Here is a 24288-nt window from a genome sequence, read left to right as displayed (position 1 = left end):
TTTTTTGGCAAATAGAGAAATTTCATTACCAGAACAGAGAATACAACCTGGCAAAATGCTCACCAAAGGCAAGTGAAAAAAGGATCAGTATACATCCTTCCCCACCATCTAGGAAGGGTTGGAGAGATGTACTCTTCATGTGCACACAAGCCTGCAAGCAGCTCAGCTAATTACACGCAAACTCTCCTGATCTGTACATCTACAGGACACTCAAAATAATTTCTCTACGCAGTTGATCAACTCCTAGCAACTTATTCTGAAAAACTTTACTATTCCTCTGTAACCAAATGAGACTTCTTCTTTCAGGATAATTCTTGTTTCTAAATATTTTTCCATATGTTAAAATTGTGATTATATGTGTTAAGATATGTTGGCTTCGTGTTTATGCAACAATGATGGTAGAATTTCAGACAAAAATTATATTTAATGAATTCTTAGCAAAAGTAATCTTTACGATGTAGTTCTAGGTAATCAGCATAGAACAGGTACGAAACATTGCAAAACAAGCATTTTAACACAGCTATGTGAAGGCATTTTAAGCATTTAAACCAGCTAGCTAACTGCATTTTAAAGGTACCTCTATTGTACTTTACACAGGATTGAGGAACACTAAGAACCAAACTGGTGAAAGATTTATATACAGCCTTCATCACTCATTTGACTCATCAATCTTATTCATCATCAAGTGCAGTGAAGTCTTCTATAGCTTCAGTCTCAACAGTTTTTTTACTCAAAGAACGCAATTCATCAATTTCCACAGGTAATAGAGGGTCACACACCACTCTATCAGCCAGCAATAATTTGGGACAACCTGAAAGCAAGAGAATTTAGTTGTAGTAAAAGTTAGAGCTCAAGAAGGTTTGATGAGCTAAATCCAAAAAACTCATGTATTAAAAAACCTGCTACAGGGCATTTTGTTGATCCTTTTTTCTTCATATATTGCATAATAGCTTTCTTGTCATAGACATGCTTGCAGTCCATGCTGTTACAGAAGATAAAAACAAGTTAAAAGATTCAGCAGCAGGTAGCTACAGTAGACAAAAAAATACCTCAAGAAAGTTGGAATGCTTAATTTTTCAATTTTTTTCGGCCAGCAGATTTGAGTTAATGCTCCTTAAACCAAATCACATTTCTGCATAGCCAAATATAAGTATGTAACTGCAGTAGAAGTATATACAATAAGTGGCATCCTTTGGTTGGTTAACAGCCAGACATAAAGGGTGAATATCTTGATAGACCATTTTCAACTCTCTTAGGTCTTATCTTCTCCTTCAATCTAGTGAAATTAATAATAAGTTTGCAACATACCAACTGGGAGCCACTTAACCACCAATTCCCTCTTTTACTCTTCACCATATAGACAGGCAAAACAAATTTCCATCTTTCAGATACAATAGCTTTCTCAGTGTACACCCTCTAGCAGGCCTATTCCCTTCTCTGAATTCTGCAGTAATAGGGGATCACCCTACTCTATAAGACACATATGGTACATAAACTGTGCAGTGTATGATCTGCATTTTGATGATGTGAGACAGATGATCTACCAACACGAGAAGACCAGAAATTAAGCAGCAAAAAGTCAATATGCAGGGCATATAGACAAGTACTGGTCCGTCTCTCTGCTAAAAACATACTAACACATTTTGGTGAACATGTCTGATTGGTTATTCAATATTCAGTTTATCATATCAGTGACTCTCTCCAACATAAACACCCACACAAAAGCTTTACTGCTTTGAAGCCTTGATGCTCCAAACAAAAATGACAAGAGAAAGTCGCTGTGGCTTTTGGTTTTTTTGCAGTGTTTAAACTTTGAAGACAAACTATATTGGATTCCAAGATTCTTTTTTACAGAACTGTACGTGAAATTAGCACCTCAAATAACTTCATTCTTACATAGGATATAAGGACGAAAGCTACATGGTATAATCAAAAGGCATAACAACATTCTTACAATATGGCACCTGCTATCCTACATGGATTCCAAGATTCTTTTTTACAGAACTGTACGTGAAATTAGCACCTCAAAAACTTCATTCTTACATAGCATATAAGGACGAAAGCTACATGGTATAACCAAAAGGCATAACAATATTCTTACAATATGGCACCTGCTATCCAACAATCCTTTACTGCTCGGGCCTGCTAATTTCCAGGATATAGTCACTTCAACAGGTATCCACAAGATATGGCACCTGAATGCTAAGCCCAGTGACCACCCATCCCCTAGTTCTTAGCACTGAATCAGCTATCCAAATAGTTTCTGTGGTCCAGGTGTTAACCAAACTGAGTGACTGACATTAGTGCTATAAACACACGATACGATAGCAACCTGTTTCAACTCCCAATCTACAGCTAACTCTTATAAGGGAAGAACCTGGAGTTGGAATGACACTTCCCAAGTTCCCGGCGTGAAAGTATAGATAAGTGTATTCCCCTATGGATAAGCTGCCAAAGTGTGGATAAAGGTGTCTCCCCTGTCTGAGGATCTTCCCCAAAATAGAGCCACCATTAACAAACCCATACCTTACCAGTGGAAAAAAGTAAAGCAGAGACTTGAGAAACAAACTTCAAAGGCTAGTTGTGGAATGTAAGCCCTAACTATTGCGTCCATTCAAATCATAATACTTGCTTAAAATACTTGTGCCACAGAAAGTCGGGTATTTAGATTCAATGGGAATCAACAATCAACACAACCATTTACCTAGACAGAGAAGTTCTGGGATATCAATTACCAAAACTAGGACTTCATTTTGGCTTAAAAGACTATGTCAGTGGATGATCTCTTAAACAAGGATAAGAGCTACAAAAGAAGTGTGGTTTGAAAAAAATAGAGCAAGTGTACTAGGATCTATTTCATAAGGATGAATAAACCCTCTTCCAAGTTCCAATCATAAACTCCGGGTGACTCTTTAGAAAGAGGATCCAAAAGAGCACTCTTCTTAGAATTGATCCCTACAGGAAGCCTGAGATAAGCCAAGAGGAAACTCTGACTAACATAGTTAGACAGGCATCACAAACTAGCAAAAAATATCGTAATTCAAACGAACAGAAGTGATGCTAGACTTGGACAAGGCTAGATAAAAAATCCCGAAACCAGCTCAAAATAGAAAGAGGTGTCAGAATATTTTTGCATTCCTCTAAACTGAAATAAAAAGCACTGTATCATCTACCAGCTGCAATCTGGAAGTGAGAGAACACAAGCTTCTGCATAGTACAAACAAAAAGAAAAAGCTGCTCCCCTTCTAAAATCAACCCAACGCAACAAAGTAAGCACAAAAACAAAGACACTCTAACGATCTAGCCTAGAACCACAATGTGACCAAAACCACCTCATTGGACTAAATTAAGCACAATAGCAGAGAAAAAGATAAAACAGAAAGACAACCCTGAAACACCTTCTTCACCTAGATCCACAAACTTGGCTCCCCATAACCTTATCCAAAAAACTCATCCTATCACTATTCTCCCCAAAACTATCCTTGTAAATTAATCAACTACCTAATTAGTAATAAGAGCCACAACCTTACGTTGCTTTTAGTGGAACAAACTATCACCTTTGTTCTGTTCAACTTTATAAATACAAATAGCTAATTTGCATGTAATTATTACATTACAGGTTCCGCAAAAAAAAACAGATGTCACACATAAAATATAGGATAATGTGTTACCTGCGAACTGGATCAGCCAATTCAGTAACAGACTTCCCAGTTATTGGGCAAACTGTATTTGAAATGCCAATTTGTGTACTGGTCATTACAATGTCTTCATGCTCTTCACCAGGCATTGGCTGACCTGCATGGTGGACATTCTGCAAGTAAACACATGTAAAGCACTCAATTGAGTAAATAACCCATGCGCATATATCAAGTTTAAGAGATGTTATGCACGAATTATTCCATCTCTAATGTTTTCAAGTAATATTTACAGTAATCAGATAAATCACTTCTTCATTTAATTAATGAAAAATCAAAGCAAATAAGTAATGGACAAATATACAAATGAGGGCCGATAAATAAATTATTTCAACCATCTGGACGAGGTATTAACTATTTAACTGCTTGAAAGTTGTCTGGATCAGAGCATACCCAAACAGCTTCTTTAAACTGTCGCAGCATAGCACCGGTTTGACGGTTGGAAGAGTAACTACCCTTGAGCCTAGAAGCTTCATCCTCAAATAATTTCTTAAAATTAGTTAACTACAAGGGTAAAAGAAGGCAAAAGGAAACAAAGAAGAATATTAGGGGAATAATAACATGTAAAAAGAAAAATATTACACACGGAAAAGAAAGGGTTAGTTTGAAGAACCTGTGGACCAGGCTTGTAATTGTTCCCAACTGATTGCATCACATTAGAAAAATTCATGGATTCTTCATATGTGTTCAATAATTCTACAACAGCATTTTGAAGTTCATTCACCTGCAATGTGTTACTGTTAGTTCATAGACTGAACCTTCAACCTTGTGATGGTCATAATCTTCAAAAGGCAAGCCATTTAATTATAGTCCCTCTTTACTGGAAATTGGAAATTAATATCATAAATCATAAAGAATTAGTCGAGCATTGTGAATGTGATTTAAAGAAGTTAAGTGAACTAATTAGGGTTCATTGTCTTTCAAAGGGGGAAAAATCATGTTCAATGAACGATTATAATTCAGCAAATTAGGGTTTTATTCAAATCAAATATAATTTAGTTACCTCCTGAGTTCGATGGAGTTTCTCCATTTCAACCGCAACATCCTTCATAGTATTCAATGCTTTTCGAATATCCTGAAGAAGAGAAAGTGCTCACGAAATTCAAACAAAAAAAAAAAGAGTAAAACGGAAATGTTAAAGGACGAAAAGAGAGGGATTTAGAAAAAAGGAGTTAAATTTACAGAAATAAGTGTCTGATTATCGGAGGATAATGTAGTAGCAGCGACTTTTATTTGTGCAGCAGCTCCACCGGTCGCTCGAGCAGCAGAGGTCGACGCCATTTTCTCCCGCTCTTGTCGCCCTCCTCTGGTGCTGAAGACTAGAGTTATGTTTTGGAGGGAAAGATGTATCCAAATTCCAAAGTACGAAATATTATGGATTATGCACTACGACTCCAGGGTGCTCATTATAAAAGAACATACTTCGTATTTATCTATAATAAAAGAACAATTTTTTTTTTTTATAATTTTTTCACCAAATACCCCCTAAGTGTCCAAAAAAGCTCATCAAACACCCTTATTCTAACAGACGTTAGGTTGCCGTTAACGTTATTTACAATATTGTCATCATTAACCCCTAATTTTAACCCTACCCCAAACCCTAACCCACCCTCCCCTCCCCCAAACCTAACCCCACCCAACCCCCCCACCTCTCCCTAGGCCCACCCCCACCCCCTTCCTTCTCCCCTCCGATGCAACCCTTACCCCCTGCCATCCCAGCCCCCACCCTCCCCCTTCCTCCCGCAGCCCCGCAACCCCCGAAAATTCAAAAATCACCACCCCTCCTCCTCCCTCGTAGCCCAAAAATTTGAAACCCCCCCCCTTGAATTTTCACAGCAATTTCTCATACCTTAGGATGTTTGTGTGAGAGGAGAAATTGCAAGGAAGGGAGTGCGTTTGGAGAGTGTGCAAGGTGGTCGGAGGTTGGGTGGCGGTGGTTCGATTTTGAGCAGACGAAAACAGAGGATCGGGGTGGAGGGGGTGGGGACTGGGGAATTCGAAGGGGAAATCGGCGGTGGAGCGGAGGACGAATCAACAGGGAGGGGTGGAGAAATCGACGGTGGAGGAAGAGGGGTGGCGGAGGAGCAGCGGTTGGGGTGGAGGCGGTGGGGTGGAGCTGGAGTAGAGGGGGAGGGGTGGGGTGGGGTGGGGGGCTGTCAAGGGGTTAGGGTTAGGGGTGGATTAGGGTTTGGTTATTGTTTAGGATTATGGTTTAGATTTTAGGATTAGGGAGGAAAAATTGGGTGGTGGTGGTTCGATTCCGCCGACGAGATTTTCGCATCCTAATAACGAGGGTGTTGGATTGTTAGAATCCGGGGTTAGGGAGGGAAAATGGGGTGGTCGCTGGTGGTGGAGGGAGAAAAAGGTTTCTCGGTAGGCAGGGGAGGGAGAGGGCATTTTCCGGTGGGCAGGGGTGGGGGAGGGGGAAAGATATTTCTGGTGGTGGTGGTGGTGGCGGTGGCGGTGGTGGAGTTGTTGTGGTGGATGGCAGGTAGAAGGTGTTTGGATTATAAAGTTGTTGGACGATTAGTTTAAGTGTTTTATTTGATTAAGTAGCCTAATCTTTCCTCTAAGTGTGGTCCCCAACTTTCTCTCTCTAAATGTCTTGGTTTGTGTGCCGTTTCTCTCTGTTGCATTTATTTTGAAACGGAGATAGTATTACTATATGTCATTTTCAAACAACACCAAGCAAGCTTCAGCGAGATTCGAGAGGATAGAAATTGGAGGGTATGTTTGTCATTTCCAAAATTCTTAAACATTGAGCTTCATTTGTCTCCACAATATTACAAATGCTGACGAGTAACGCCACTTGATTCCACTCGTGCTAAATACGAAACGATACAAATCCCCCCCCAAAAAGTAGGGCACAACGTAAAAAACAAATAGAAAACGTTTGACTATATAAACTGCATACATGACTCGTTTCAAATACTATCCCAAAGAAAGTGAAGGCAGAAACTAGAAAGTGTGAGAGAGAAGCTAGTAAAAGGAAGACGAGACTGTTTCAGTGTTTCCTACATTGTCAACAATCTAGGGTTAGGGTTTCTCAAAATCTACCATAACCAAATCTTCAACAATGTCATCAACCAACAACACTACTTCTTCAATTCAGCAGCAACAACAACAACAGGAAGGAAATGTGTTGTCGAAACCTCCATTGAGAAAACCTACCTTTATCAAAGTTGATCAACTTAAACCTGGTACCACCGGCCATAATTTGACTGTCAAAGTTGTTAGCTCTAATACTGTGTTGAAGAGAGGAAGGTCTGTTTCTCTCAATCTTCGCAACTCCAGAATTGCTGAATGTGTTATTGGTGATGAAACTGCCACCATCATTTTCACTGCTCGCAACGATCAAGGTTATTTTCTTCTTATTATTGTTATCGTATTGTTTTTTCACCATCTTGCTTATTTTCACTTTCACCATTTTCAGATTATTGTTTTATTGGTCATGGAAACGATTTTATTATGACGGTTTATGTTTTGTTGTTGTTCATCTGTTCGAATTATTTCTTGGAATTGTATAGTTGTTGTTTATATTTTTATTTTTTGTTTACAATTAAGAAAAATCCATAGTTTCAATACAGTTGGCAGATTATCTGGTATTTGAAATTGTTTTAAGTTCTATATGATTGTGATTGAGGAAAATGGTGCATGACTATGGTGGATTGTGATTTCTCACTTAAAGTTCTGTATTGCATTGAGAGTTTTTTGCGCATCATTGAAATTATGTGTTTAATCGTTATTAAGCACTTGTTGGATATCAATAAGGGAGAGGGAAGAGTGCGTTTGCGTTTATCTTCGAAATGTTTTCAACATTAGAGGAATTGATTTATTGACAAGAGAAGGAATTTGAATCCTTCTGATTCAATTCTGTTCCTTTCCCTCTGCCATGTTGTATCCAAATCATGGTATTAAATATTGGCCTCATCTACGCATCATGTTTACTTTTTAAAGGTTTTCGAGTTCAGTAAAAGCGAGATATATGCAACATGTATTAGAAATGCATAAATCATTTTTTTATAGGTATGTAAGAGTTGGATATGTTGTTATGGATTGCACTGTCCTGGGGTCGGAGGGATAATATGGATCCTCTTTTCCTACAAGTCATTGCGTCAATAAGGTTTGTCAATAGTGGGAAAAGAATTGTAAATGATGTTTCTTCCTCCTATTTTAGATTGAGCCAATGTTGGTCGACCTGGTGCAATTGGAAACACTTTTGAACTTACGGCTCGTTTGGTAATCGTTAATAAATTGCGGTAATGGGAATGAATTTTAAGTGTAATTTTATTAGGTAAGTACCCTTAAAATCTATATGAGGAGGCTTTTTTTCTCCATGGGCAAGCAATCTCACTCCTAAACTTGTGTTTTTGTTTCCAAGAGGAAGCAATTTTCATTACCACTCATTACTACCTGCAAGGGGTATTGGATGGGAATGAAAATTCAAGAAGGGAAAGTGGACACTTTAGGATCAATTAGCATTACCATGGGAATGGACAATGATATTCTTCACAAATTTACACACAAATTCATTCCCATTACCACCGTTTATGACCAACTACCAAACGGACCGTTAGTGTAAAAGTATGAAACTGATATTGAATGATTGGTTTGATGTAAAAATTGAGAACTGATTGCCTATCCTATAGTTTTGAAGAATTATAGACCTTTGTAATGTCTGTTGACAAAGTTTATTTTATGTGTAGAATTTTGAAGATGGTGATGGGGTTCAAACTGAATTTTTTGTTTTGTATAAATTTGGAAAGTAAGAAAACTAGACACTTTTACTACCTGATTCATAATACTATGATCAAGGTATTATTATACATGATCAAAATGGTAATATTGACCAAATCTTTTGTACTAATGCTCAAGATGGGTCATTGAATGATTGTTTAAAGATGATGAAGCAAAATGCACGTTTGAAATGGATTGGTATTGAAAATTTATATTAAATACACAATGAGTAGCCACTTTTTGTACTTTGATAATGGTGTTTTAAGCTATGGATAAAGCATAGATGTATCTAATGTGATTTAGATGCAATTTTCTTGGCTGTCATTCTGTCAAATGCTTGTATGACTTGTGTTTTCTAAACTTGGCAAGAAATGCCCTGCAAAGGTAGTTGTAAAATTGAATGGGGAACTTAGAGGCTTTGGCTTTGATGTGATTTACTTCATACTCTTTTAAGAGGGATTTCCAACGCTAGTGAATTACTGTTCAATATTAGTTCAGTGGATGGAAATTGGTATTTATAATTTTATTCGTGACCTTAAGGAACGGGCATTTGTTTGTTCAAAGGTAGCTCGAGTATGGATATAAGCAGATAGAAGGTACTCCTTTGACGAGTTGTGAAATCTACCTGTGTGCCTGTCAGCTAGATAAACTAGATGAGCAAGTGCAAAGACAACCTGCGTTTTTTAGTGGTTCCAATACCCTTCCAATAATAAGACGAGGAGATGTAGAACCAGTTAATACTTAGTTTGAATCTTTGTTCGTCTCCTACCCATTCGCTGCTCATCGTGGTATATTTTGATAGTATATTAGTATGAGATGTTGCCTTTTGCTCTTCACTTGCTTACATGTTTAATTGTCTGCCCTACTGCCAGTTGACATAATGAAGCCTGATACAACTGTTATTATCCGAAATGCAAAGATTGACATGTTCAAGGGAACAATGAGGCTTGCAGTTGACAAGTGGGGACGTATCGAGGCGACTGAGCCTGCTAATTTCACAGTGAACGAGGACAACAATCTCTCCTTAATTGAGTACGAGCTTGTGAATGTTGCTGAAGATGGACAGTAAGTTCTAAGCGGGTAGATATTTCCTGGTGTGAAGGAAGTTTTGAGGCTAGTCTAACCTATCTGGTAATCATGTCCTTCAGCAATCGTTGAAGGGGGTCTCTCTTGATTGAATGAATATATTCTTAGTAGAAATATTAGCTATTAATTGGTATACAGGTGTGCTAAAGCCATAGATAGGCGTAAATTTCGGTATGTGGTATGTCTAAATTCTGATGTTCACCTGATGATTGGGGTTGTTGCTGGACATGGGATTGTAAAGAACGTTGGTGCTAATGATGATGATGATATATATATATGCTTATATATCTCTTGTTATTGGCTTTTGGCTTCTCTCTAGTCTCTGCGTTTCCCATACTTCATGTCCAGTCTGATTCCGTTGCTTGTAGGCTTTATAGCTGAATGGGTTTAGGTGAACTTTGCCCATTTGCTAGATGATAACAGAAAAAACAGAGCAATAACTTTGACTGTGCCTACAATGTTCTGTTTACCACTTTACCTCTAAGCTTCTAAGTAATAGCAAAGGACATGTCATGGTTCTGCGATGTTCCCAACAGATTGCTACGAGCTTAAAAATGAGTTTTAATGTGTAAGGAGTAAATAATTGTATAAAGCAAATGCAATATGAAATCAGTTTTAATTAGCAAATATTAGTTTTAAATCAATTGTTTTTTGAATGGAATTTTAAATTGATTTTTAGTTAAATTTAACGGTTATTTCATCAAATATCCTAACAAAAAAATTTATTCACCAAATATCCTCACTTTTTTCAAAATTCACTAGATACCCTTGACTTTTAAAAAAATTCACCAAATTTCCCCAATTTCTTAAAAAATGACACAAAATGTCCTTAATGATTAATGACGGTCAACTCCGTTAGTCATTAGCGTTAATTAACCCTAAAAAACTCCAGCCCCCCTCGTCCTCCTCCCCAGCAGCCCCCTCAGCTTGCAGCCGTGCCTCCCCATCCCCCAACCTGAATCCCCCCTCCCCCACCCCTTCGAATCCCGAGCCCCCCACCCCAGCCCGTAGAGAAGTAACTTCTCATAAACTTCAAATTTTACGCCGTCGGAGATCTTAACGTGGTCGCCGCAGAGAAGAAACTTTGAGCTCTTCGCAATGGTGTTTGTGGCGTTGACTGCGCAAGGTGGGGGAGCTCGATTCGGGGGGGGGGGGGTGGCTACTGGATTCGAAGGGGTGGGGCTGCGAGCTGGGGTGGTGGGGGGTGGCTGCTGGATTCAAAGGGGTGGGGGATGTGAGCTAAAGTGGTGGGGGGTGCGGGCTGAGGGTGGTTGGGTATGGTGGGGAATTTGCATGGGTGGAGGGAGCGGTTACATGGGGCGGCGACGGGAGCGGGGGAGGGGGCTGGTGGTTGGGTGGTGGAGTAGGGGTTGGGTGGGGCCTGGTGGGGGGCTTGGGCCTAGTTAGGATTTTTAGGGTTAGTTATGATTTTTAGAGTTATTAGGGGTAACTTAAGGTTTTCTAGGGTTAATTAGGTTTATTTAGTTAATGTTAATGACTAACGGAATTAACAGTCGTTAGTCATTAAGGCCATCTGGTGAATTTTTTTGAAGGTCAGGGGTATCTGGTGAATTTTGAAAAAAGTGGGGGTATTTGGTGAACAAATTTTTTTGTCAGGGGTTTTTGGTGAAACAACCGTAAATTTAATTTTAGTTTACGTCGCGTAAAGTGAATAAGGAGTAAAATGCGGGGGTGTTTAAAGGCGGTTAATCGTTCCGAAACTACGTTTGAGTGTAATTCAGAGTGAACTATGAAAATCCAGAGCCCAAAACAGTTCAGGAATTCATAGCATGTCGATGTGAGCGAAGTGCAAAAAGTCCAGAGTTCAATCTTGTCTGTTCAAACTTATCGGACTGGATTGGACTGAAAATATTTGGACTGAACATTATTTCAAATTTTCAAGTCCAAATATTTCGGAGTGAATTTGGACTCATCCCTTTGGAGTCTTGTAAGTCCAATCCAGTACAAAATGTATTTTAGCATATAATATATACTTCCTCCGTTTCTAAATAAGTGCAACACTTCTTGTTTTCACGTTTGCCAATGCATTATTTTAACCATTAATATCTTCAAAAATCAATAAGTTAAAATTATAAAAAGTTGATATTAAAAAAATTTACATTCAGACGAATCTAACAAGATCCCACATGATTATGTTTTTCCTAAAATGAAAATCACCAAAGCTAATTGAAGTTTAAACTATAAATTGTAAACACTATGCAAATGTTGCACTTATTTAGAAACGGAGGAAGTAATATATTTTATTCCAAAATTTTTTACTCAAAAAATATTTTTCAACAATTTCTTTTGAAAATTTGGACTTTTTCACATTCGTTTGAAAAAAAATTTGCATTTACCCTCCAAAAGTTCAAAATGAGAAGTGAAAACTGAAAAGGCAAACGTTATTTTAACCCTTTTGACGCATTTTGTATTTTGCAATTTGTATTTTATTAGACGTTAAATATGTCACTGACTTAGTTTATGAAGGTTGATGTAATGAGTCCAATTTTTCAAATTTCAATGATTCAATCATGAGAAAATATCGTGAATTAAATTGGCAAAAAATTAATATATTACTCCCTTTATTTCATAAAGATCTTCCCTCTTTCCATTTAAGCGTGTTTCCAAAAGATGTTCCCTCTTTTACTTTATTCCTTATTTCGAATTTTTTTTCCCTTTTTACCCTCTCATGTCTCTATCATATGGTCCACCATTACATTATTAATTCAATTTTACTCCCTTTCTCTCTCCTACTTTAACCCTTTTTTATTTGTTTATTTATCTTAATCCCTTTCTCTCTCCTACTTTACCCACCCCACACCCCACACAATGGATCTTCCTTGGTATCTGTAGGAACAGTAACAAGGAAGATCTTTAGGAAACGGAGGTAGTATATATTAATTAGATTGTACTGGATTGGGACTCAAGAAAAAAGATTTTGGAATAGACTCAAAAAAGATTGGGTTGGATTTGGACTGAAAACTTTGGACTCTATTTGGATTCAGCAAAGTTCAATGTAGTCAAATCCACTTATACCCCTACCATAACCATAACCGTAAAAATCAGTTACAACCTAAGTGGTTGACCATTTTTCAGTACTTTTTTCGGTTAACTGTACTATTAACCGTTATTCAAGTTATACTATTATATTTCACTTAATCCATGTATATAATTTCTATTTTTTGTGTATATAATTTAATATTATACATGTAATATAAAATGTATTATAAAGGGGATAATAAATTCCCTGAAAGACATAACTAACATTAAGAATTCACTGCAATCCGTAATTATAGTGTATATTAGTACTTAAGTTTTCAAATAATCACATATTTCATCCCATTGTCGTTACTTGGTAACAAATATTTAACATTAATATAATTGTTGGAAAATGTTTCACAATAATAACGAAACAAATATTTTGTATTTTCGGTTAAGCGTTTACCCAAAAATCATAACCGTAACTGTAACGCTTAACCAAATGTTATTGAAATCTCGATCCGGATCTTACGATAATAAGATTCTACGATTCAGAGTTACTTTTTCGATCTCGATCTTACATAAAATCTTAATTTAATAGGATCTCGATCTTATCCAACTACTATCCAACTATCAAAATTTACATGGTAGGATCATAACACAATTCCACAATCTTACGATTCTACGATCCGGTTCTATCATAAAATAATTACAAATATTATCTTTCTCCTATTAGATTTTAGTTACATATTACCTCAATCTTAGAGTATATATTGAACTATTATCATCACTTGGAAATGAAATACATCACTATGAATGTGTGTAAAGTTTTAAGATGAGTATTTTTACAACATTATAGCATTATTATCCTAATTTACACTATGTTGTAGGATCTTACGATCCTATCAACCCATACGATTGAAAGTAGGATCTCGATCCTGATAGCATTGGCTTAATCGTTACTTTTATCGGTTCAGTAACTGTACCGTTAATTTTTTTTTTGTCGGCATGATTACCACACATTTAGACCGATTTTTTGGTTTCAGTCTTTTTCGAATACCCCTAGTAAGATGCAACATGAATGTGGCAAAATAAATTATTTCCTCCGATCTTTATTAGTCTACCCCTTTCTTTTGCACAAAGTTATAGGAGAAATAATGTTGTGGGTCATAGAAAGAAAGAGAAACTATTATTTTATACTCCCCCCGTCCCAAAATATAGTTCCCATTTCCTTTTTTTCACGGTAATTTATGCAAGTCGAATATAAGAGGGATAGTAAAGATTTTTTGTTTATTTAAATAAATGTTGTATGGGAAAAGATGATTTTAGGAGAGAGAGTGGAGAATAATTGGTGAAAGAGCATTAATTGTAACATTTTGGTTGAATAAACAAAGGAAAAAACAAAATTCAAGAAGCAAATAAATGATGAGACATGGTTTTTCTAGACAAATTACGAAAAAATGTGGAACTAAATATGGAAATGGGAACTATATTTTGGGACACCCAAAATGGAAATGGGAACTATATTTTGGGACGGAGGGAGTATTAAAGTTGAATGTATGTGATGAAAAGTTAGTGGTCCCATTCCAAAAATAGAAACAAAAGAAGGGGTAAACTAATAAGGGACATTCCAAAAAAAATAGGATAAACTAATAAAAACCAAAGGGAGTATATAGGAAAAATTCACATAACAATAACAATAACAATAACAATAACAATAACAATAACAATAACACTAACACTAACACTAAGGGTCTGTTCTCTTCGGCATAAAACAATTGAACTGAACTGAACTGAACTTATTGGAGTTGAACTGAACTGAACTTATTGGAGCTGAGCTGAACTGAACTGAACTGAACTGGACTGGACTGAACTGAACTGAACTGAACTGAATTGAATTGAATTGAATTGAATTGAATTGAATTGAATTGAATTGAATTGAATTAAATTGAATTAAATTAAATTGAATTAAACTGAATTTAATAAATATATAAATAATATTTTAAACAATAATAATATGAATATTAAATAATAAGTAATAATGATAAGTAATAATAATGAATAATAATAATAATAGTATTTTGGATATTTTTATATGATAGTTATAAATAAATAATATTAATAATCATAAATTAATATTAATAATTAATGATAATAATGATAATTAATAATTATTATTTTATATCATTTGTATTAATATATTAATACTTGATGATGATATATAATAACAATAATATCTAAGAAGTAAATTAATGTTACTATTTTAACAATTAGATTTAATAATATAAAAATATTTAGTAATAAAAATAATGATTGGGTTGGACCGCGAAAATTACATCATAAACCGTCTTGACGCGATTTGATTGGTTTATGGGCTAAAAAAAGTGGGTTTGTTTGTGCTTTGACTTAAACCATGTTCCTCCTAATTAATAATAATAGTAATAATAATGAGTAAAGCTATAATAAACAAAATAATATATAGAAACAATAGTGATAATAATAATAATAATAATAATAATAATAATAATAATAATACTTAATAGTAATGATATATATTTAAATAATAATAATAATAATCATAATAATAATGATAATAATAATAATAATAATAATAATAATAATAATAATAATAATAATAATAATAATAATAATAATAATAAGAGTAATTAGTAAAATAAATTATACCAACATAATAATAATATTTAACAAAATGGTTATAAAAGAATGGAGCTGAACTGATCTGAACTGAACTGAACTGATCTGAACTGAACTGAACTTATTGGAGTTGAACTGAACTGAACTGAACTTATTGGAGCTGAACTGAACTGAACTGAAAATAAGCTGGGGATGAACAGACCCTAACACTAACACTAACACTAACACTAACACGTGTTCCTTTTATAATCATATGAAAAAAAAATTGTTGATAGGTTCTTAATGTATATGTTACCTTTTGAAAAGTACTCCCTCTATTTTCCTTTACTTACTAACCTTTAATCATTAATATCCTTATTTACATGAATGTGGAGTCCTAAAAATTTGACATTATGTAAATTCAATTTTAGAAATTGTAATAAGATCTTCTTACACACTAACGGAAATATTTGGTCACAGCAAATGTAACAACTTATATTTCTAGCTACCTATTATAAACTTTTTATTAGAATTTAGAACACCACAAATTAGATATAAGATGCTTGAGAAACTTCAAAGCACAATAGAAAATCTGGGAGGGGAGGTTTTAAGGAAGTCAGTGACACTATTGGCTGGAATCTGGATTATTAAAAGTTTAATGCAAAATGTATATGTTATTAATGAATAATTCATGACAGTATGAGCCTGCTGTTTTCAGAAGGTGACAGATGTTAGATATTTGCTAACAAATTTTTATTGTTATTTATACTTTCTAGAAATCTCTCAATTATTCCCTTCAAAAAATATCTCTCAATTATTGGAAGTGCTCTTTTTATAATAATCTCAAATTGCTGATATATGTACCCCAAATTTGCTTAAATATAATAGAATAATATCTTATACATATAAAATATATATTTTAAACTAATGTAACTAATAAATTATGAAAAGAATTATATATTTACATGAAGTTAATGTTTACTATCATATTAGCTTCAATATATATATTTGTTATTATGGAACGTAAAACACCGCATCTTGATTTATTCTTCATCCTTTTTTTTTTCGGTTTGAGTCATATATATATATATATATATATATATATATATATATATATATTATATATATATATATATATTATATATATATATATATATATATATATATTATATAATATATATATATATATATATATATATATATATAGGAGGACTCTTGTGAGAACACCTCCTCTATGTGAGAACATTTTTTTATGTGACAACAAATCTGGACCTTTGGATCTAATCTAATCTAACCATTCTAAATACACTTATGAGTAATGGCATTTTCGTAATTTAGTTTAACCCTTACCCCCTTCTTCCCCCACCCCTTTCACGCTACTTTTTTTCCCTCTCTATCTTCTCTTTCTCTCTCCTCTGTATCGTCGTTCATGGAGTTTTAGTTCGATCTTCAAAGTTTTAGTTCGATTATTTGCGAATTCCGCTCTATTTTTTCCAGAAATTGTGTTGGTTACTATGATACAGCAGAGGGTCACTATGATATATAGCAGAGGGTTGTGTTGGTTACTATGATACAACAGAGGGTCACTATGATATATAGTAGAGGGTTGTGTTGGTTACTATGATATAGCAGAGGGTCACTATGATATATAGCAGAGGGTTGTGTTGGTTACTATGATATGGCAGATGGTCACTATGATATAGCTTAGGGTCACCATGATATGGAAATAGTAAAAAAAAAATTCTTGACTAATTTCTTTAAACATGTGGTATATGGGTTAATATGATATAATGCATGGTCACTATGATATTTTCTCATAGTTTTACAGGTTTAATTGCTCAATGTCGTTTTCTTGATTCTCTTGGTAACCTACGGATGAGATTCATTCTCACATAAAAAATGTTCTCACATAGGGACCTATTCTCACCGGATCCCAACCTATATATATATATATATATATATATATATATATATATATATATATAGGGGTAGGATCCGCTGAAAACAGCTCTTAATCTGAAAACTGAAAACAAGGTAACTTTTAAGCCCTTTGGGGTAACTTTTAACACTTTTAGGGTAACTTTTGTCAGTTTTAGGGTAACTTTATTATATTTGTAGTTCTATTTATTTCAAAGGTAACTTTATTTATTATAAGAGTAACTATTACCACTTTTAGGGTAACTTTTACCATTTTTAGGACAACTTTTTAGATTTTAAGGGTAACTTATTTTAACTTTGATTATAGTTAAACCTATGAAGGATTCGAACCTACATCGTTGTGTCTTACACAATGTTTTGCCAATTGAGCTAATAGGTTGTATGAATTTCGCCAAATATATGTTAGTGAGAGGGGGTAACAAAGAGCTTTAATACAGCAACTAATAACAATTTTTGGAAACTAATAAAAACAGAGTATGCTACACCATAATGAACAAGATAAAAATAACAGAGAGAACACCAAAAGTAAAAAGAAGACAATACCACATGAAACGAAAGATTAGGAAAATTAAAATTATCAGTTTTACATCAGAGAAAGCAACAACATCCAAGTAATGTAACCATAAGATTTCATAAACACGCAATATAAAGTTACCCTAAAAGTGCATAAAGTTACCCTTGAAATATATATGAAATTACCCTAAAATTGCTAAAAGTTAGCCTAAAAACGGTAAAAATTATCCTAAAATTGGTAATATTTAGTCTTATAATAAATAAAGTTATCCTTCAAATATATACAACTACCCTTAATATAATAAAGTTACCCCAAAACTGGCAAAAGTTATCCTAAAAGTGTTAAAAGTTACCCTAAAGGGTTAAAAGTTACCCTTGTTTTCAGTTTTCAGCCTAAAAATAGTTTTCACGAGATCTCATTCCTATATATAATAATATATATATATATATAATTATATATATATATATATATATATATATATATATATATATATATATATATATATTATATTATATATATATATATATATATCACGATTCATATACGATTTTTAATATCATAAAAGATGAAAAAATAGTTATATAAACAAAAAAACTCAATTATTGTAAAAATTGAAAAACAAAAATTTAATTAAAAAGGCTATACATGGAATTTCGACCCTAACTCAAACCCATATTCATCCAACGTGTATTTAATTACCCGATCTGAATCACACCGTCGCTCGATTCATTTGATACATCTTATTTCAATATATCTTTGTAGAATACCAAGTTCTTATAAATTTATTAATTGATAACTAAAGATATTGATGACAAGCATAAAAAGTGCCCAATGATATTTGATCAAGAATAGGAATATTTGGAAGGAAAAATGGAAACTAATAATCCCACCTTTGCCACTTCTGCTCAAAACAATCCCACCTTTTTGAAATCTGAAACAATCCAATCTTTATACCCCATCTTCTCAAAATGAGCTTTTTATCGATTTGTGAAATTGGTAACTTGTTTTAGAAGGTGACTTCCCATGTGTCACCTTCTGATTGGTCTTCCCTCCCATGCCTCCATATTTTCTGATTCTCTCACCTCACCACCCTTACCTCCATAACACCCACCATATCACCACCAAACTCCACTCCCACCACGACTAACTCTCGCCAACCCACCCCCGACCACTACCCCACCACAAACCCACAACCCCACCTCCTCCCACCACGACTAACTCCCGCCAACCCACCACCTGACCACTACCCTACCACAACCCACATCCCCACCTCGAAACCTCACTAAAGCCAACCGAAACCCGTCCTACCCACTTGAAAACCCACCCTAACCCAGCCACTAAAATCCTGCACATTCCACCCAAAATCCAGTGTTGATTATGGTGGAGTGGCGGTGATGGAGGGGGATCGGGGTTCAAGGAAGGGGAATAGGGTGTAGCTGGTCTACAAGGGAGGGGGATCGGGGTTCAAAGAGGGGGATCGAGGAGTTGGGGTTGCGAGACTGCAGGTGGAGGGGAGGGGGAGGGGGAGGGGGTGGGGGTTGGGCTTAGGGGTGGTGGTGCCCATGGTGGGAAGAGAGAGTGGGAAGAGAGAGATTAAAGGACAAAAAATAAAAAAATAATATGTTAAACAGGTTGGAGGTAAAAGGCTTGTTTTGAGAAGATGGGGTCAGAAGTAGGATTGTTTTCAAAAGATGAGATTGTTTTCAAAAGATGAAATTGTTTTGGAGAGGAGTGACAAATGTGGGATTATTAATTTTCATTTTTCCTATTTGGATACATCAAAGAATAACAATATTGTTTTTTTTGAAGGGAATCAAAGAATAACTATTAACTAAGTTTGATTCTCACTTAGCTCAATTGTCCTCCTTTCTTAACTGTCTCGCATTACCTTTTACTTCCTTTCTCCCTGGAAAAATTAAAGCAAGCTCCTTCTATTTAAAACATTAATCATTAGCAAAGCATTCTCCTCCTCTTACTTACTATTCAAACCATTGAATTATTCGACCGTGTTTAGCTAGCATATCATGAAAGGAAAAATTGAAGAAATAGAAGCTCAGTATCCTCCTCCTTCTCATCATCGTGATCATGATCATGATCATGATCATCACCACAAAGACGATGAAGAAGAAGAACAACAACCAAGGCGCGGTTGTCGGCCAATAGCATACTTGCTTGGATTTCCATTTGCCATTTCTGCCTTCCTTTTATCTCTTGCTGCTGGGATTGTTTGGATACTTGGGTATGTTCTAATTATCTCATCTTCGCCTTTGCACTCTTTGAGCTAGTCCGGAATTAATAGTCACGTTGATAGTTGATACTTTGTTATTACGATTTAAAACTAGCAATGTGACAACTAAATCTGGACAGATCGAGGCAGTTTATTTATTACTATCATAGTATCATATGGTACATAAAATTGATAGATTTTTTTTTTTGGAACAGGTCATTATTGAGTTATGTGTGCCCATGTTTAAGCTGTTGTGCAGATCTGGCAAATAAAGCCATGGACGTTATAATGCTACCTATTAATGTCTTTAGATGGTTTATTGATAAGATTCCCTGTTGATAGACTGAGTTCATAATTTCCTATTATAATTTATTTAATTGAGTTTTGCGTATTTTGATTAGTGAGTTTGTAATTTAATTCAAAGTTCCAGTGTTTGACTTCTAATTTATCAAAAGTTGTAAATTGTAATCACTACTGAATTGTTTTTCTGTTGGTGAACAAATGAACAATTTTATGCCTTAAGTTCTAGCCTCTAGGTAAGGCCGTAAGGGTACATCTTTGTTCAAATTTTTAGATATTTTGGGTATTGGCGATTTGGCGTATTGCCCATTGCCCATTGCCCATTGCCCATTGCCCATTGCCCATTGCCATGCTCTTAGTTTCTATGTGTACAGTCACAGGGATGGGCCCCTTGAATATTTTAGGCCTCCAATTACGAAGTACGCTATCTCAACTATAATTTGACTTCAGTACTTATTATATAAGGTATCGTTTGGTTGCACTTGGGAAGTTGATCTTCCCTTGATTTTTCACTTCCCATGAAATTTCACTTCCTAGGAAGTAAACAAAATTGTTTGGTTGACTATGGGAAGATGGAATTCCCATGGGAAGTGGCACTTACCTAGGGGGAATTAGGTAAGCAACTTCCCCCATTATGTGGGAAGTAGAACTTCCTAGGAAGTGCAAATTCCCATGATTTTGCCAACCAAACAACTTCATATACTTCTACTTCCTAGGAATTTGCACTTCCTATGATTTGTTTTGTCAACCAAACAAGGCCTAAGTCTTTATTTAGATATTAAATCTTTTCATATAAGTTTCATTTTAATATACGTAATATAAATTAAGGGGCTCATTTTATTTTGACGGTACAAAACATTGCAATAATTGAATTGTCCCTTTTTATATTGAAAAAAATTATTTTAAATAAGTTAACCTTTGCTCGGTCGTCTTTCCATTTTAAGTCTACCTTTTGATTATCCCTGCTTGAATTAGACTTGTATGTTTGTTTTGTTCTTTTGAGTTTTAACTTGTTTGTGACTTGTTTAGTAGTTTACTTATGATACGTGTTACAATGTCCCAACCTCGCTTGTTTTAGAAGAAGAGACATTGTAACACGTATCATAAGTAACCTACTAAACAAGTACATGTTAAAACTCAATAGAAGAAAACAGACACACAAGCCTAACTCAATCAGGAATAATCAAAAGGTAGACTTAAAATGAGAAGACCGCGCAAAGGTTGACTTATTTAAAATAATTTTTCCTTTTATATTTTCTAAGCTAAAATTTGTTTCGGCCATTCAGTTTTAGTCAATTAGCCTATCTTTTTCCGGTTATATTTATTTTGTGTAGAGAATGCTAAAGAATAGTAATACCCATTAATGTGGTAAGTTAGTAACATCAATTAGACAAAAAAAAAAAAAAAAAGAAAAACCCCACAATTTCAGGCAAAATTAGCTAAGTGGTGGAACTTTACTCCTTTATAAGCACTATATCTAGGAATCTTATGGTGCGCCATTCCAATATAATTCTAAACCTTAAAGATAGTGTCGGAAATGGTATAGAGGAGCCTAAGGATCTTAAGGTTCATATCACAACCTTTCTTCCACCACATGTATACTTCGGAGAGATTGCAAGATCCTATCTATAATCTACCCACTCTTATTACTCTTCCCTTGCATAAAATTCCCTCAAATCAAGAAAATTGGAAAGACTTGTTGTCGATGCATCCTAACAAAGCTCTGGGGCCTGATGACCTCCACCCAATCTTCTTTTAAAAGATCTGGGGATTCATGGATGAGGATATTTTTCCTGTTATAAGGGAGTGGTTCAAGAAAAGAGAGGTACATGAGGACCTTTGTGAAACGATCACATGCCTAATTCCAAAACAATCCCCCGAAACAGTAAAAAATTTGAGACCAATAAACTTGCGTAATACCCTCTATAAGATGGTTACAAAAATCTTAGTAAATCATTTGAAATCTCTTATGCTTGGATTCATATCCCAAAACCAGAATAGTTTCACAAAGGGTTGGGGATCAGAGACTAATTTGGTCATTGCTACTGAAATTCTTCATTCAATGTCCAAAAAGAAGGAAAACACGAGGTGGTTTGCTCTTAAGATTGAAAAAGCCTACAATAGAATGGAATTGAGTTTTATAGAAAAGTGTCTGAAAGAAATAGGTTTGGATAGGATTACCATCAAAATCATCATAAACTGTATTAAACAGGCTTCTTCTTCTATTCTCTTGAATGGTAGGAAAGGGGAGAGATTTGTTCATTGTATAGGCCTTAGACAAGGTGATTCTATGTCCCCCTATGTGTTCAATATTTGTCTGAAGTATCTAACAAATATGATTAATTCAGCTTGTAATGTGGAGGAGTGAAGTCCTTTATGGGTAGGTAGAAAAAGGGTTCCAATTTCCAATTTTCCATTTGCTTTTTGCAGATGACCACTTATTATTTTGGAAAGTAGATGAAACAATGATTTTGCTTTGAGGGATACTCTTCTAAGTTTATCAGCTATCTTGGGTCAAAAGATTAATGAAGACAAAACTCGTCTCATTTTCTCCCCGAACACTCCCCTTGAGATGAAAGATTTCTTTCAGCAGACCATCAATGTCAATAGATCTAAAGACCTAGGAATGTATTTAGGTCTCCCTATTTCCCACACACGTCCTTCGAGATCTCAAGTTCATTTCATCATAAAAAAAGTAAGGAAAAAACTCGCAAAATGGAAAAATAAGCTCTTATCCAAGGTTGGCCGACTTTGCTTAATCCAATCTACTCTTGCAACCATCCCCCCACTATTATATGCAAGCGACCTTCTCACCTAAAGCTACTCTTTTTGATTTAGACAAAATCTGTAATAATATTCTTTGGGGGGAATCTGATGCAAATAAAAAACTTCACTTAGTGGCTAAGGACCTTATGTTTATCCCTAAGGAGAACGAAGGCTTGAGGATCGTAGTTGAATCCATGAAAATATTGCTACAATGGCCAAACTCGGATGAAAAATTTCACAGGAGGATGATACCTTAGAGAACGCTTGCATCTTCTCGAAATACATTTATAAGAACCATATTCCAAGTTTCAAAATATGACGTGATATCTATGTTTTCCTGCCTAGCTTTTCTCTTGGCGCACGTTAAGAGTCCTTTTCTTAACCTGCTCTATCGCCATGGCAGGAAAATCCAAGGCCAAAGCAAAGAAATCACAGAGTAAGAGTGATCCCAAAGAGAAGAAAGGTCCCACGAGTCCAACATCTGGTCAGAAACTCAAATCCTTAACAGAGCTTCATGGAGTTGAGAAATTTCAAATTCAAACCCCCAATTTCTCCACGAACTTCATTGGCACAACTTCAAAATCAACAGAGGAAGAAGGCGCAATTGTCCGAATGACTTACGATCATGAAGAAAACGCAGAGTAGATTGGATGCAATTGAAGTAGGTAACCCTCAATCTCGTCAATTGTTGCCCGAATTTAAAAAAGTTTCAATTACAAAATCACCTGCTAAAACCGCGATTAAAATTGACTTAGAATATGTCTAAAATGAAATGAAGTATTGGGAATCCCCCCTTTCCCCATGATGGATGGATTATTGAGGAAAATCTGGAAAAAAAATATGGTCTTGATAAGGTTGTAGTAGTTAGTAAGGGAATTTTCTTGGTTAGATTTCATAATGTGGATGATAGAGATAAAGTGTTGAATGATGGTTTCTAGTTCTTTGATAGTAAACCTTTAGTTGTGAAAAAATGGCACCCTGATGTGGATTTTCAAAAAGAGGAGTTTAAAACTGTGCCTATTTGGATACATCTACTTGCCCTTGATCTAAAGTATTGGGGGGATAAATTCTTGTATAAGTTGGTAGTAAGAATAGGAAAACCACTTAGGTTGGATCAAGCTACTCTTACCAAGGAAAGGCTGCAATATGCAAGAATCATGATAGAAGTAACAATGAGTCAGGTCTTCCCTGGTAACATTGAGTTTGAGAATGAAAAGAGGGTTATCGTGAGGAAGGCAATAGTTTATGAATGGAAGCCTATACAATGCTTTAAGTGTCATATTATAGGTTATTCCGTGAATGAGTGTAAGAAGAAGCAGCCACTAGGAGTGTGGAAGAAATGGATGCCAAAAAAAGTGGTGCAGCAAGATGAAGAGGGTTTTCTTAGGGTTAAGGGGCAATTAGTTACACAA

General features: G+C 35.2%; 3 protein-coding genes across 3 annotated transcripts; 2 read left to right on the top strand and 1 right to left on the bottom strand.

The window, feature by feature from the left end:
* Nucleotides 1-401: 401 nt before the first annotated feature.
* On the bottom strand, nt 402-5086 carry LOC104891470 (E3 SUMO-protein ligase MMS21). Its single transcript, XM_010677167.2, has 7 exons — nt 4878-5086; nt 4699-4770; nt 4309-4419; nt 4089-4199; nt 3672-3811; nt 900-982; nt 402-811 (listed from the first exon to the last, which is right to left on the bottom strand). Exons 1-7 carry the CDS (start codon nt 4974-4976, stop codon nt 672-674), a joined length of 756 nt encoding a protein of 251 aa, XP_010675469.1. The 5' UTR covers nt 4977-5086; the 3' UTR covers nt 402-671.
* Nucleotides 5087-6585: 1499 nt separating this feature from the next.
* LOC104891472 (hypothetical protein) lies at nt 6586-9836 on the top strand. The gene is made up of 2 exons (XM_010677168.4): nt 6586-7054; nt 9305-9836. The coding sequence occupies exons 1-2, from the start codon at nt 6772-6774 to the stop codon at nt 9499-9501; spliced, it is 480 nt and encodes a 159-aa protein (XP_010675470.1). The 5' UTR covers nt 6586-6771; the 3' UTR covers nt 9502-9836.
* Nucleotides 9837-19448: 9612 nt separating this feature from the next.
* LOC130590947 (signaling peptide TAXIMIN 2-like) lies at nt 19449-20281 on the top strand. The gene is made up of 2 exons (XM_057393742.1): nt 19449-19822; nt 20026-20281. The coding sequence occupies exons 1-2, from the start codon at nt 19608-19610 to the stop codon at nt 20147-20149; spliced, it is 339 nt and encodes a 112-aa protein (XP_057249725.1). The 5' UTR covers nt 19449-19607; the 3' UTR covers nt 20150-20281.
* The last annotated feature ends 4007 nt before the right edge of the window (nt 20282-24288 follow it).

This window comes from Beta vulgaris, chromosome 4, assembly GCF_026745355.1.
Source record: "Beta vulgaris subsp. vulgaris cultivar EL10 chromosome 4, EL10.2, whole genome shotgun sequence".
Lineage (NCBI taxonomy): Eukaryota > Viridiplantae > Streptophyta > Magnoliopsida > Caryophyllales > Amaranthaceae > Beta > Beta vulgaris.
The sequence above is the reverse complement of the archived record's forward strand: the minus strand, read 5'-3'. Positions and strand labels throughout refer to the sequence as shown.